General features: G+C 25.6%; 1 protein-coding gene across 6 annotated transcripts in view; it reads left to right on the plus strand.

Moving 5' to 3' along the window:
- Positions 1 to 3,460: 3,460 nt before the first annotated feature.
- The window catches only part of LOC126894387 (fibrillin-2-like), a 12,031-nt gene continuing 2,352 nt past the window's right edge, over positions 3,461 to 13,139 (plus strand). The window contains exons 1-5 of one of the 6 annotated variants that reach the window (XM_050665359.1): positions 3,461 to 3,677; positions 4,114 to 4,294; positions 10,654 to 10,813; positions 11,349 to 11,549; positions 12,008 to 12,220. In XM_050665359.1, the coding sequence (XP_050521316.1) occupies positions 10,667 to 10,813; positions 11,349 to 11,549; positions 12,008 to 12,220 (561 nt within the window). In that variant the 5' untranslated portion in view covers positions 3,461 to 3,677; positions 4,114 to 4,294; positions 10,654 to 10,666. Of the gene's footprint in view, positions 3,678 to 3,697; positions 4,031 to 4,113; positions 4,295 to 10,653; positions 10,814 to 11,348; positions 11,550 to 12,007; positions 12,221 to 13,139 lie in introns of those variants that run through there. The other 5 variants (XM_050665361.1, XM_050665362.1, XM_050665358.1 and 2 more) reach the window with 5 other exon arrangements.

Consider the following 13,139-nt stretch of genomic DNA (forward strand, 5'->3'; position numbering starts at 1 on the left):
AAGTTAATTTGTATTAACCCGATTTATTTAGAGTTAATAATCTGAGTAAAGAACGATAAATCAATAGATCAAATATATTCACATCAACTTTCAAACTTCAATCAATCATCATTGACTAGTTAGTACCTTATTATAGACATTTCGACTGGGTGTTAGAGAGGCCATCGCAACTCCAAGAATACTTCAGTGTACTTTCAAAGAAGCTTTTCAATTGATTTATCTTATCATATTAATAAAAAGTACAGTGTATTATTTTCTATTCATATCTACTTGTCTTTATTGTTCTAAATTCTCGAACTTTATTAATTCCGACAGAACCTGAATGCAAATCATTTGACCAAATCCTACATTAAACTTGGTCAAAAATAGGCTATAATAAATTTACACCTTTATTGATTTGATTATTTCAAAAACTTTAAAATCTTTAAATGTATGTATTATATTATAGGTAATTAGATATATACATATTCAAGACTGCGTATAACTAATGCAATCAATAAAATCATAATGATATATTATTAAAATAATAAAAAAAAAAAATCAGATCAAATATGTTTTTCTTATTTTTGAGTATTATTAATGCAGAATAATAGGTATAATGTTTTAAATCATATGCATTGAGTTTTTATTGACACTTCAAATATTGTTTAATAAAAGCATTTTCTTATTGTTCAATTGACTTTAACTAAATTATAAAAAGGTTTCAAGTAGACACTTAAAGTGTAATTAATAAATAATATGAATTAATTGAAGCACAATTTAAAGTTATTGTGTTAATAGTTGGGCTAATAGGTTTAAATACTTCGTAAAATCACAAAAACTAGATTATTTGATATTTGCTGATTAAATTTCTTTGATAGTTAATTGTATACTTAAAAAAATTTTAGTCCTTCTTTTAATAATTATTGACGAATTTTTAATTTTCATTGTACTTTTATAATATATTTATTTTACAGTAAATAACAGAACATAGACTTATTTTAGTAATATAAAATTACGTTAAATTAAGGCTTAGAATATATTATATTTATCTATTTATCTAAATTTCTTAGTCAAAGTGATTATTATTATCAGGGATCGGATTAAAAATATATTTAACGTTTAAATATATTATAACGTTATCTTATAATTGAGTTGTGCAACATTAAAAAGTTGTGCAATTTTTATGTTAACATTTTTAATATTACAACAAAATTCAAATACTCTAAATATAATATTTGAAAATAATTAATTTTTGTTTTAATAAGAGTTATTTGACGTTATAAGTTGTATTATATTTAAACAAATTTCATGTTAATGAGTTGATCAAATTTTGACAAATTTTTTAGTATTAAACGTTATAGTTACAACGTCAGTATGTGTTTAGCGTTGATAATGGTAACATTGTTTCCGAAATACGTATCCGCGACTTTTCATTAATTTTTTGTGGCTTTGAGTTTAATATTTTTAATATTTTTTAGTTTTTTTAAATTAATAATATTTTTAATATAGTTTTAATTTTACTTAACATATTATTAGGTAATTTTCGTATAATAATAGCTCCTAAAATTTTAGTAAAAAAAATTTAGAAGATTTTGACACCTTAGATAATTTAGGAATAGTAATACTTTTTTGAAATTTTGTTTTAAATATTTATATAAAAATAGGTCTTAAATCCTATTGGTCATATTTAACGAAATCTCTTAGATCCAATCCCCAGAATTATAATACACTCTTAAAAATATATTTAGGAGTTCCTTATACATGTAATTGAAAATTTTATCGCATACGACATGTGGGAATTTTTAACACTTCAGTGATAAAATTTGTTTACTTATACACAAAATCTAGTACTTTTAAATGAAATTTTCATTACTTGTATGTAAAATTAAAATGTATACTTGAAATATCATACTAGTATATGTGATTTTCATATAATTTCTAACTATGTAGTAAGTATTCTATATTTACCAATAATATATTCTTAATTAAATTTAGGAGTTGTAATACAATAAATATATTAAATTAAAGTTTTACTGTATACAAAAACTTACTTTAATATATATACATATATTTTTTTTTTTTGTGAAAATTAGTAAGCGGTACAAGTAAAATGCATAAGTCATTTAATACCCATGACGAGTCGAAAAACATGTGTTACAAAAAAGAAAGTATTCTTTAAAATACAAACAAAACAGTTATGACAAGCACTACCACAACGTGCGTTGTGTATATGATGTGAATAAAGACCGTGTGTAAGAAGACAAAATTACGGTTTATACTCGAGAGTTGGTCACGAATTCTTAATATTTTATTCAAAAGAGAATATAGGGTTAAACCGGTGACAAAAGTTTCAAGATGAGCTTTTACGATTTGCCAAACCCTTTTCTTCACTAGAGTGCTATGTTGTTCTGTGTATTCTTTTTAGTTCTGAAGCAGTACACTTGACGACAGTTTTACTGTTTAATATACAACGTGGGCGTAACTTGGCTTATGTGATTTAAAAGCCAATTGTTCTTATTTTTGCATATTACAAGATAATAAGTCAAGCATATTGATTAGCAAGTTGGTATAAAAAAGTTTATCTTTATATTAAACAAGCAAAACCAATTCCACTAGGACTAATGTCAAGTAAAATCGGTAAAAGATATCATTACTCGCGTGTATACCTTTATACTTATTGTATTATCTTCATGAAATAAACTCCCAAAAAAAATTTATCAAATTATTTATACAGTTAAAAGAAACATTTGTTTGCCCCTATAAATTGAAGTTTTACGAATGAAATAAAAACGTCACCAAGGATAAATTATTATTGCGAGATAAAGTTGTGTCAATTGAAAAACAAATGTTTTGGGGTTTTATATAACAGTTCATTATATGTACTGTTATAATTCAAATTTTGATAATGGTTTAATTAATTCTAAAAAAACTAGTTTTAATATATTTGAAATACTATAAAATTTTATTTAGTGAAGTGGTTACTATGGAATCCAAAAATCTATTTTCTTAATATTATATTATATATAAATAATAAAATATAATATACTGTATAATATCATTTAATACTAAATATTATTTAATTGATGTATAGTTATTAGTCGGTAACAAATTTTTAGTCTTAAAATGTTTTTAAGTTATTCTGAACTTATCATCGATAAGTAAAAATTTTTATTGATTGGTTTGAAAATTAAATGTGTTGTGGGAGTTTATTTTAGGCACTTTGAGGGATTATTTACCCTCAAATTAAAAAAATGTCTACGCAACTGTATATATTTAAAACCAATTTGCATGAACTTGAATATTTTCAATCTGACTCAAAAATGTTTTACAAATATATAATAATCATTAGTATTTTAATAGTGATAATATAAAAAAATTTCGTTATATAGAAAAGTAGTAAATTATTAAAAAATATATATAAAGGCAATTAACCACCAATAAATATGAACATTTAATTTTATTTACTTTAAAAAATAAATAAAAAACCGATTAGTGAAATACGCGCATATTAAAAGTAATTATAAATAGTTGGTGTAAAATCGTATTTTTTGTATTTATTTAATGTTGGTAGCGAGTTACACGACGAAAGGTGACTGGTTATTTGGTTTTCTATGTACAGAAGACACATTATTATCAAGTTTTCGATCTATGCGAGTAACATACATAGCCACGAATCTTGTGCGTTATTTATACAGGTTAGCTGGCATAAAGTCAAATAGCTATGGATACGATGGTAGCAGTAGTGAGTACGTTGGGTGTTAGGACACATATTATAGATACACACAAACGTACAAGCGCTCGTTTGGAAATACTAAGGTTTAAAGGATAATCGCTTTGGCGATTCTTACTACTCGCTAACGAATAACCTATAACACCGTAAATTTCATTACTCACGTGATTCTATTTTACTAAAAAGAGTGAAAAACGTTTTTGTTACTGCAATAGTCACTATTGGCTACAAACAAAAGTTATTTATAATTTACTTACTTTATAACTGAATGTCAAAACTAAAAAAAAAAAAACAATTTTATTGTTACTTTTAATTTTTGTAAGTTCTTCTGAGGGATAATTATTATTATGTTAAAATGAATAGTTCTGTTTATATTATTATTTTTGTTTTATTAAATCTAGCTATTGCAAAATGTTCAGGTGACCATATTGATTTGCCTGATTATGACACTGAAAATTATGATAATGAACCCATTCAAGGTGATGACGAAACGGAGGATGAAAAGAGACTATGGGCAGATGAAGCACTGTTGGACGTAGCATTTTACTTGAGAGCCCATAAGTTTAACGAATTTGATCGTAGGTAATACGAGTCATTTATTTATATTTATTTTATATTTAAAAACGGCATGGACCAATTACATAGCATGTAGAAGCACTCAACCAATGTTAAGAAATTTAACAAAAGTTGATTATAAACTTTTTTATTATTTATGATAAGGAAGTATTATTTTAAAGTTTAATTTTTATACAGTAAGACCAATTTATAAAAATTTGTCTGTTATTTATACATATATTAAGTATGTGTATTATGCTGTATACATATAAGACCCGAAATTATACAAGATGGTTGTTTAACTATGATTTACACAATATTTTTAATATAATAAAGAATAATATATTTTTTTCTTTTTGGAAGTTAATACTATACTACGAGGTAGTATTTTTTTAAATTATAGAACGTAGTAATACTACGTTCTATAATTTAAAAAAAAATGCTTCCTCATCTCCCCCTTTTCCCTCTTAAATTGTTATTAAATTTTGTTTTTTAAATAGAAACATACACGTTTAATCAACTTACAAACTATTATATAACTAATAAAATGACTGATTGATATCAACATTTAAACCAGTATTTCGGAAGTCATTAACATTTAATTTAAAAACTAGAGTTGAGGCACATATCTGTTTATTATTAGCTCTAAGAATTAATGAATCACATTATTCCTGCTACCTTACTATAAAAATGCCAGTATTATTTAGAAAACTAAATCAAAAGTTCTTCTCAACCAATTGTTTTCTTAGATAGATTATTTTCAAGATTATATGTGGACTAAAAATATACATTTTCATTAAAAAAAAAATAGCACAGAACAAAAGCAAAATTCTAACTCAAAAAGAATTAAAGAAAAATTACAAAAAATCATTACCACACGCAATGATTTTACTGAATCCGCAAACGTTCGTCGCATTCGTCGTTTGAAAAAATTGGCAATTTAAGTTGATTCAAATGTTAAAATTACTTTCATTCGAAATACTTTTTTTTTAAATAAAACCATACATTTATATATTATAAATATACAATGTATATTCATATATTACACTTATAAATCATAAAACTTGTAATCCGGATATAAATGAGGAAATAGGAGATCATGTAGCTTTTGGAATATTCCACCATTTTTTTAAAATTTAACACTATCTACAAATTTGCACCGAAGCGTTTTTCATGATAGTGATTAAAATTACTGTCATATACCATTATACTTGACCCAACTATGCCACGTCCCCATTGTGCCGCAACCCCAGTGTGCTAGGTTTTTTTCATAATAAAGTATATTACATAAGTTTTAATGTAAGATCTAAAATGTAAATATTTCCGGAAAATTTTCAAAAATTGAGTTGAAAAAGTTTAACTCGTGTGTAAAAATTGTTATTTTTAAATCCCTCCTGTGGTCAAGTCAAATGTCAGATTTTCAAAAAATTTATATCAAATGAAAGAAGTAAACAAAAAGTATTTATAAAAAAAATAATTGTATTGATCCATACATTTTTTGTTATAGTTATAGTAATTTAAAGTTAAAAGAATTAAATCTGAAATCGTAAATTTTAACACCAAAATTGCAATTTTTTTTTTTTTGTACTTATAGTAAGCTTTAATTTGACATATATTTAAAGCTTGGAATATTCATTGAACATTTTCAAACTTAAGTTGAAAAAGTTAAATTTTTGTGCAAAAGTTGCTGTAAATTTTGAATTCGCTTCTGTGGGCTGGTAAAAGGTCAAATTTTCAAAAAAATTATATCAAAAAATGGGAAATATCTAAGGTTTCAAAATAAAAAAAATATTTTGATTTGTTATTTTTTCAATAAGTTGATGAAAAAATTGTCAAAATTTACCGATTTGAAAAATCATCATTTTTTGGGGGATTTTCATCATTTATATGAAGCGAGGAAATATTTTTTTAATTTTTGAAGGTAATGTCTTCAACTAGATATAATTTGTGATCTTTTAGCATATCGTTGAGAAAAATCTGTCCATTGAGATCTGAGAAAAGTAGTGATAGACACAAAAAAATATAAATAAACACATCACGATAAAATTAATACCTTTTCTGCTTCCCATCGATGCTAAAGTTAAATGTGTTAAATTTTAAGAGGAAACAAGGAAAGTAGTAACAAATTATTTTCTGAAAATTATTGAACGTTTGATAATATTAACTTCTGAAAATAAAAAATTATAATACGCTTTTTCATGTTTAAAGATACTACGTGTGTCTTAGTAAAACAATTATTCTGTATATACATTTTTAACTGTATAATAGTTTAACTTCCAAAAGACACTTTTTTTATTGTTATTTGATTAAACTACAATTGTTTCTAATTGTTAAGTATTTTTTAAATCTTATTGCATTATTTAATAAGACTTCCTTAATATAAACATAATTTTTCTGGAAACGTAAAAAAATTTCATGCTTCAAATTTAATAACCAAATTAATTTAAAAGTGGTAGAACATGTTTAATTTTATAATTTTCATAAAATACATGATTTTTTAGCTTCAATGCGAAGCTGAGAAGGTATTAAATTTACCATGATGTGTTTATTTTTTTTTATTTTTTTGTGTCTGTCACTACTTTTTCTCAGTTCTCACTGGACCGATTTCTTTCAACAATACGTCAAAAGATCACAAATCATATCTAGTTGAAGACATTATCCTTAAAAATTGAACAATTTTCTCTCGTTCCCCGCAAATAGGAGAAATCTTCAAAAAAATTACAATTTTTAAAATCGGTAGACTTTGTCATTTTTTCACTTTTTTTTTAAAAAACTTCCATAACTTTTTTAAAAATCAACAAATCAACATAATGTTTTTTTTAAAGAATTTTAGTTAAGATGTTATCAATTCAGGTTTTTAATTTATAGTTTCATAAAATATTTATTAGTTTGTAGAAAAAACTTTCTTGTAATTTAAAACTGCTATAAAATTTTTAAGAAAACTGATCCTAATTAAATTTTAATAGAATTTGTGAGATACATTAAGCTTTTTTTGGTATGCTTTTTATGAAATTTTAAGTATAAAAAGATTATAAAAGAGGCCAACTACGCATAAAATGAAAAAATTTTGAAAAATTATGAAAATGTTTTGAAACGTTTAATTACTTTTAACCTGTATAAAATTAAATTTATTAGAGTGTTCTACGATATTAAAAAGGAAATCCTTTGGCCGTTAAATTATAATAATTTACACTTTTTACAATAAAATTAATTTATGTTCAATTTTTGAAAATATTTCGGCCGTCTAACAAATCGAAACCTATATCAATACAGGTGACATGAAAAGGAAATTTATATTATCAAAAGGACACAAAAAATACAACGATAAGAGTGTTAAATATGTTTCTTGTACTCTGTATACCCAAAGATTTCCTAAACTTAATAGAAATATCTAACACATATATGCTACAAAATAAACATTTCAACCAGCCTTGTGAAATTTTAAAACAGAGAATTTATAAAATTTTAAATTTACAAATTTAGTATAGTACAATCAAACAACATTATCCCACTATTATTAAACTTCCAGTTTGGCTTCCGCTTACACCATGCCACAACTCACCAACTCCACCGGATCGCTGACAACATCTCATCTGCACTCGAAACCAAAAAATACTGCGCCGGAGTCTTTTTGGATGTTGCGAAAGCATTTGATACCGTCTGGCATGATAGTCTCCTTTACAAACTTAAAAATACTTTTCCAGCTCCACTGTACTTAATACTAAAATCCTATCTTGAAAACCGCTCATTTAATGTTCGTCACAACCTGCAACATTCAAATCAATACCCTATCTCTGCCGGTGTCCCTCAAGGCAGTGATATCGCTCCATTCTTATATACTATTTATACATCAGACCTGCCTACATCTAAAAACACTATAGTCGGAACTTATGCTGATGATACTGCCCTATTATCAGCTTCTCCCGACCACAACATTGCATCTCAACAACTTCAAACTAACCTTAATACTCTTTCACAATGGTTCACCAACTGGAAAATAAAAATTAATGTACTAATGTATAGTCTTCCTTTGTTACTTTTTCACTCAGACCTCACAACTACCCAGCTGTATCAATTAACAATATCGTCATTCCTCACTCGAATGAAGTTAAATACCTCGGTCTTACATTCGAAAGGCGCCTAACTTGGTCTTGTCATCTTAAAGATAAGCGTAAAAAACTAAATTCTAGACTCCATCTGTTAAGGCCACTCCTCCGTTCTAACCTAACCATACCTATCAAAATAATTTTGTACAAAACTCTTCTTCAACCAATATGGACATATGGTATTGTAATCTGGGGTTCTGCTAAGGCCTCAAATAAATGAACCATTCAAGCATTCCAAAATATCTGCCAGCAGATAATCACTGGTGCACCCTGGTTCGTCTCAAACGAGACCTTAAATTCCGACCTCAAACTACCTTCAATCAATGATACTACTGCTATATATTATAAACGCTTCTACGCCATGTTACAAGATATTCCCAACCAACTATTACACGTTTTAGCTTCTTTAACACTTCCTGGAAACCCTACAATACGCCTCAAAAGGAATTGGTGCCGCGACTTAAAAACCTAAGAATAATAACTTGATAATTAAGAGGTGTCTCAAATGTGTGACTTCCTCCTCATGTGGAAATACATTGCCAACTGTCTATAAATTATAAATATTACTTATTGTGCATACTGTATAGATTGTAATTTTTCAAATAAAGCGAATTAAAAAAAAAAATTTACAAAGTATTCTAAAATTTAGCAAATTCGCATCATCGAAGTGATTTTTATAGATGTCAATGTTTATCACCCCAATAACATCATCTATACTTGTACTATGTTTTAACCGCACTGTTTTTGCATTTTTTTTTTTATGTATTCAGCTCTTAGGTTTAAATCTTGAGGGTGTTAGGGATGTTGTTAGGCACTTTGAGTAGGTTTATCCTTCTTTTCAACTTATTACTTAAAAGTGTATAGCATCAGGCTTTATCATAGTTAAAATCTTTTGCGTATAAGAGACTTAGTTGTAACAAAATTATTGCAAACTAACAAATTCAACTAGTAGAAGTGAGAGAAACTATATATAGTTCCTGTAAATCAGTTATATATATATATAAATGTTCAGTAGGTCAACAAACGGGGTCTATTATTCTCATTATTTGTAAAAATTAACCTGTTTCCTTACTTTTTGATTACTCTATATGTTAGCTGTTATAGTTCCTAAGAAACTGTTATGTATTTTTCATGTAAATTGCCGATATATTGCCTAACGACAAGTGTAGTAACATAACAACTTAAAAATACCAAATTTTATTGTAGATGTAAAATAAAATTGACAATTCTGTCCTTGTTAATGGCAAACAAATTTTTTCTAAGACTCTTGTCAAAACTTTTATATCAACATTAATGGAACTTAATAAACTTCTATTAATTTAGAATATTAATTTTTTTTATTTATATGGATAATAAATTTTAGTTTTTTCACTATACTTGACGATGATAATACAGAGTAATCCATTATTGATTATTTACTTAGAAACTTCAAAAATTAAATTTTTGTAAAGAGAAAAATTATTTAGTTCAAAAACAACAATATTATGTAATCAAACTATTTGTTTTCATTTCTCTGAGAATAAAACTTTTAGCTTTAATTTTCTAAAATAGGAGCTCCTGTTATAAACTTGATAATATGTTAAAAAAAAAATACTAACAATTTTGTTCTAATAAATATTTGAAACCATTTGAGTTTAATAACTGTTTAGAAATTTTATTTAAAGTAAAAATATATCATTAGTTTAGTTTTACCAGAGGCACATATAATTTTTTTCAAAAGATAATTAATATTTTTAATGATAGTTATCAATAAAAAATTTCCACGTCAGTGAGTAAACGTGTACGGCAGTAAACTTGCGTTGATTATAAAGGTAAGTGACTATTAAGAGTTATGAATTTTTAAAAATAAGATTTCTGTATGTTGAACCTTAATAAATAAAAGCTAGGTTATATCACAAAATAGAAAAATAAACTTTTGTTATTTTTATCAATGAAATATCATAAATTCATTTCAAATTACTAAACTTTAATATGCTTAAGATTGATTAAATAAAAAAACTATAAGAACAAATTTTTTTTTCTTTAACATATTATCAAATTAAAAATAAAATTTCATAGTTAAGAAAATTAAAGTTTTATTCCTGAAAGGATGAAAAAATAATTATTTCACCACATGATATTGAAGAATTTTTTGGACCAAATTTTTATAAAGAGAATAATTTCTCTTTACAAAAATTTAAAATATTGAATAGTTTTTGAAAAAATGATAGTCTTACCCAAAATTGATATTGTATATAAATTTACGAAAATTGAACCAAATTAACTTTTTTTTGTTGTTAGATATTATTTAAAGATGAACGAGAACAATTCTTATTTCTTTGCACAATTTCCAATACCACCGTTAGTAACATTCCACTGGGAAGTATTTGAAAAATGCTCCAAAAGCATATTTATCTGTCTCAAGTATCTTCATAATGTAATAAGTGAAACAAGCTTTCAGGTGATGATACAGCATTGTAATTAAGTAAAAAATATTTTCTTTTTGAAAAAATGACACAAAAAAAAAACGAAGAGTAAAAATTGACACTGTATAGCCTGCTTATCGATTAAGTTTGCATTATGTAACCTTAATGACATCAGCGTGAAGGTGCCAACAAAATAAAAGAAGTAAAAATATTGATTTTACTTTTTTTCTCAAGGCTAAGGAACAAAAAATTATTTCTGGAGACATTTTAGCTGCAGTTCATTGCTATTACATTTAATAGTTATTTAAATATTTAAAAATTTTTAATCATAATTTAATACCTTTGTAAAATAGGAAGAATGTTAAATTTTCTCGAACTTGATTAGTTGCTAATAAATTTAATCTTTTATGGCTCTAAATTATCATATTCAAATCCTGTAATAAAATATTCATAATTCACTCATTATCTTACAATTTCTGCTATATATATATATTATTTAATTATTTATTATGACTTAAACAGATATTACTAAACAGGTATATCATGACTTATAATATTTATGATAATTAGAGAGAATCTTCAACTAATCATTTAATGCGTCAAATGAATTGGACAATGGAAAATCATAGTGAATATATCCATATGGTAGACAATGAATGTTTGCGTTTAAAAAAATTAGATTGGACCCGACCGAATCCTTTTCGTGGTCCATTGGATAGGTTTCGTTGGCGAGTGACGGCTAGCTATTTCATGTGTTGGTACACAATGCAGGTAAGTTCCGACAGCCTTGTTTCCTTGTATTTATTTGTCCTTTTTACTGTGTTGCCAAAAATATACAGACAAATCCACATTTGGCTGATTGCCGAACAAACAGCGAACGATTTTTCTTTTTTTCTTTTTTATAACCCTAAGAATCTGAAACCTGTGATTCATTGACAACAAGACTATCACTGATATATTTCTAGGTCCCTTTTTAATTAAATAGTTCATTAAAATCCTTAATAAATCTTTTTAATTTATAGGAAGTCGAAAGCTCTTTTTACTAGTAAATTGTAGAATATGTGTTTTAATCAGTATATATGTATAGAATTTCATAGAAAATAATGCACAAATCATTTTCTGAACCAGTTGGATTCAGTATTGTCATCATACATATAAAATTTTAATATATAAATTTTATCTATGGACTGAAAAATTATGGCAAATCATTTTGTTTTTATTTTGTATAGAACATATCACTATTATCAATGTTTAACGAACCATGTGATGATATTGGCGAATGCTATCAATCTGAATTACTTGATTTTCGATCTGACAACTCTATACCTTATCAATGTGCTTTATATAGTTTTTGTCCAGATCCATGTTGCCCAGTTCGCCGAGTAGTAAATCCAAGAGATTGTGATATCAAGAATCCGTGTCGATTTGCTTTAAATAATAAAGTCAGTTTCTACTTAAATCTATTACTAAATTTAAATTTTAAGCATTAGAAAATAAAATAAACTGGTTTCTGAATATAAATAAAAATTTTATAAATACAAAATAGTCACCATGTTTTAACTTTGATGCAATGCTGACAAGGTATTAATTTTACTATGTTTATTATTTATTTATTTTTCTGTTATCACTTAATCTCAGTTCTTACTGGACCGATTTTTCTCAACGATACGTCAAATTATATCTAGTCGTAGACATTATCCTCAAAAATTGAAAAAAAATCCCTGGCTCCCGGTAAATGGGAAAAATCTCCAAAAATATTACAAATTTAAAAATCGGTAATTTTCTACATTTTTTCAATCTTTTTTACTTAAAACTGTCATAACTTTTTGAAAAATAGATGAATAGAAATGAAAATTTTTTATTAATACCTTTGGTATTTTTCATAAAAAATTAATTTTATTTTTAATACGTGTTAAGGATAAGGAGAGATTGATATATAACTTAAGTTAAAAATTATAGTAAATAGAAATAAAGAGAGTAAAAGAAGTTGGTTGAAGTTCTAAAGAGTGATAAGGGAATATCTAGTGTGTGTAAAGAGAATGGGCATGAAACCAAGTTAAATAAAAAATAGTTAAGAATATTTTTTAAAATTTAATACGGTTTTATTTTTAACATTATAGAACTTTTAATTACTGCATTATTCTTAAAAATTATTAGGAAATAATGATATATCTAATTTTAAGACATTCTGAAGTAGAACTTGAGATATAGGGGCTTACATTACAGTAACATCATCAATTTGTCCCTTTCCTTCAAAAAATTATTTATTGAACTATTTTTTAGCTTCGATGCGAAGCTCAGAAGGTATTGGTTTTACTATGATGTTTTTTTTTTTTTTTTTTTTTTTTTTTTTTTTTTAAC

Source organism: Daktulosphaira vitifoliae, unplaced genomic scaffold (assembly GCF_025091365.1).
Source record: "Daktulosphaira vitifoliae isolate Bord-2020 unplaced genomic scaffold, ASM2509136v1 Scaffold_1, whole genome shotgun sequence".
NCBI classification, from domain to species: Eukaryota; Metazoa; Arthropoda; class Insecta; order Hemiptera; family Phylloxeridae; genus Daktulosphaira; species Daktulosphaira vitifoliae.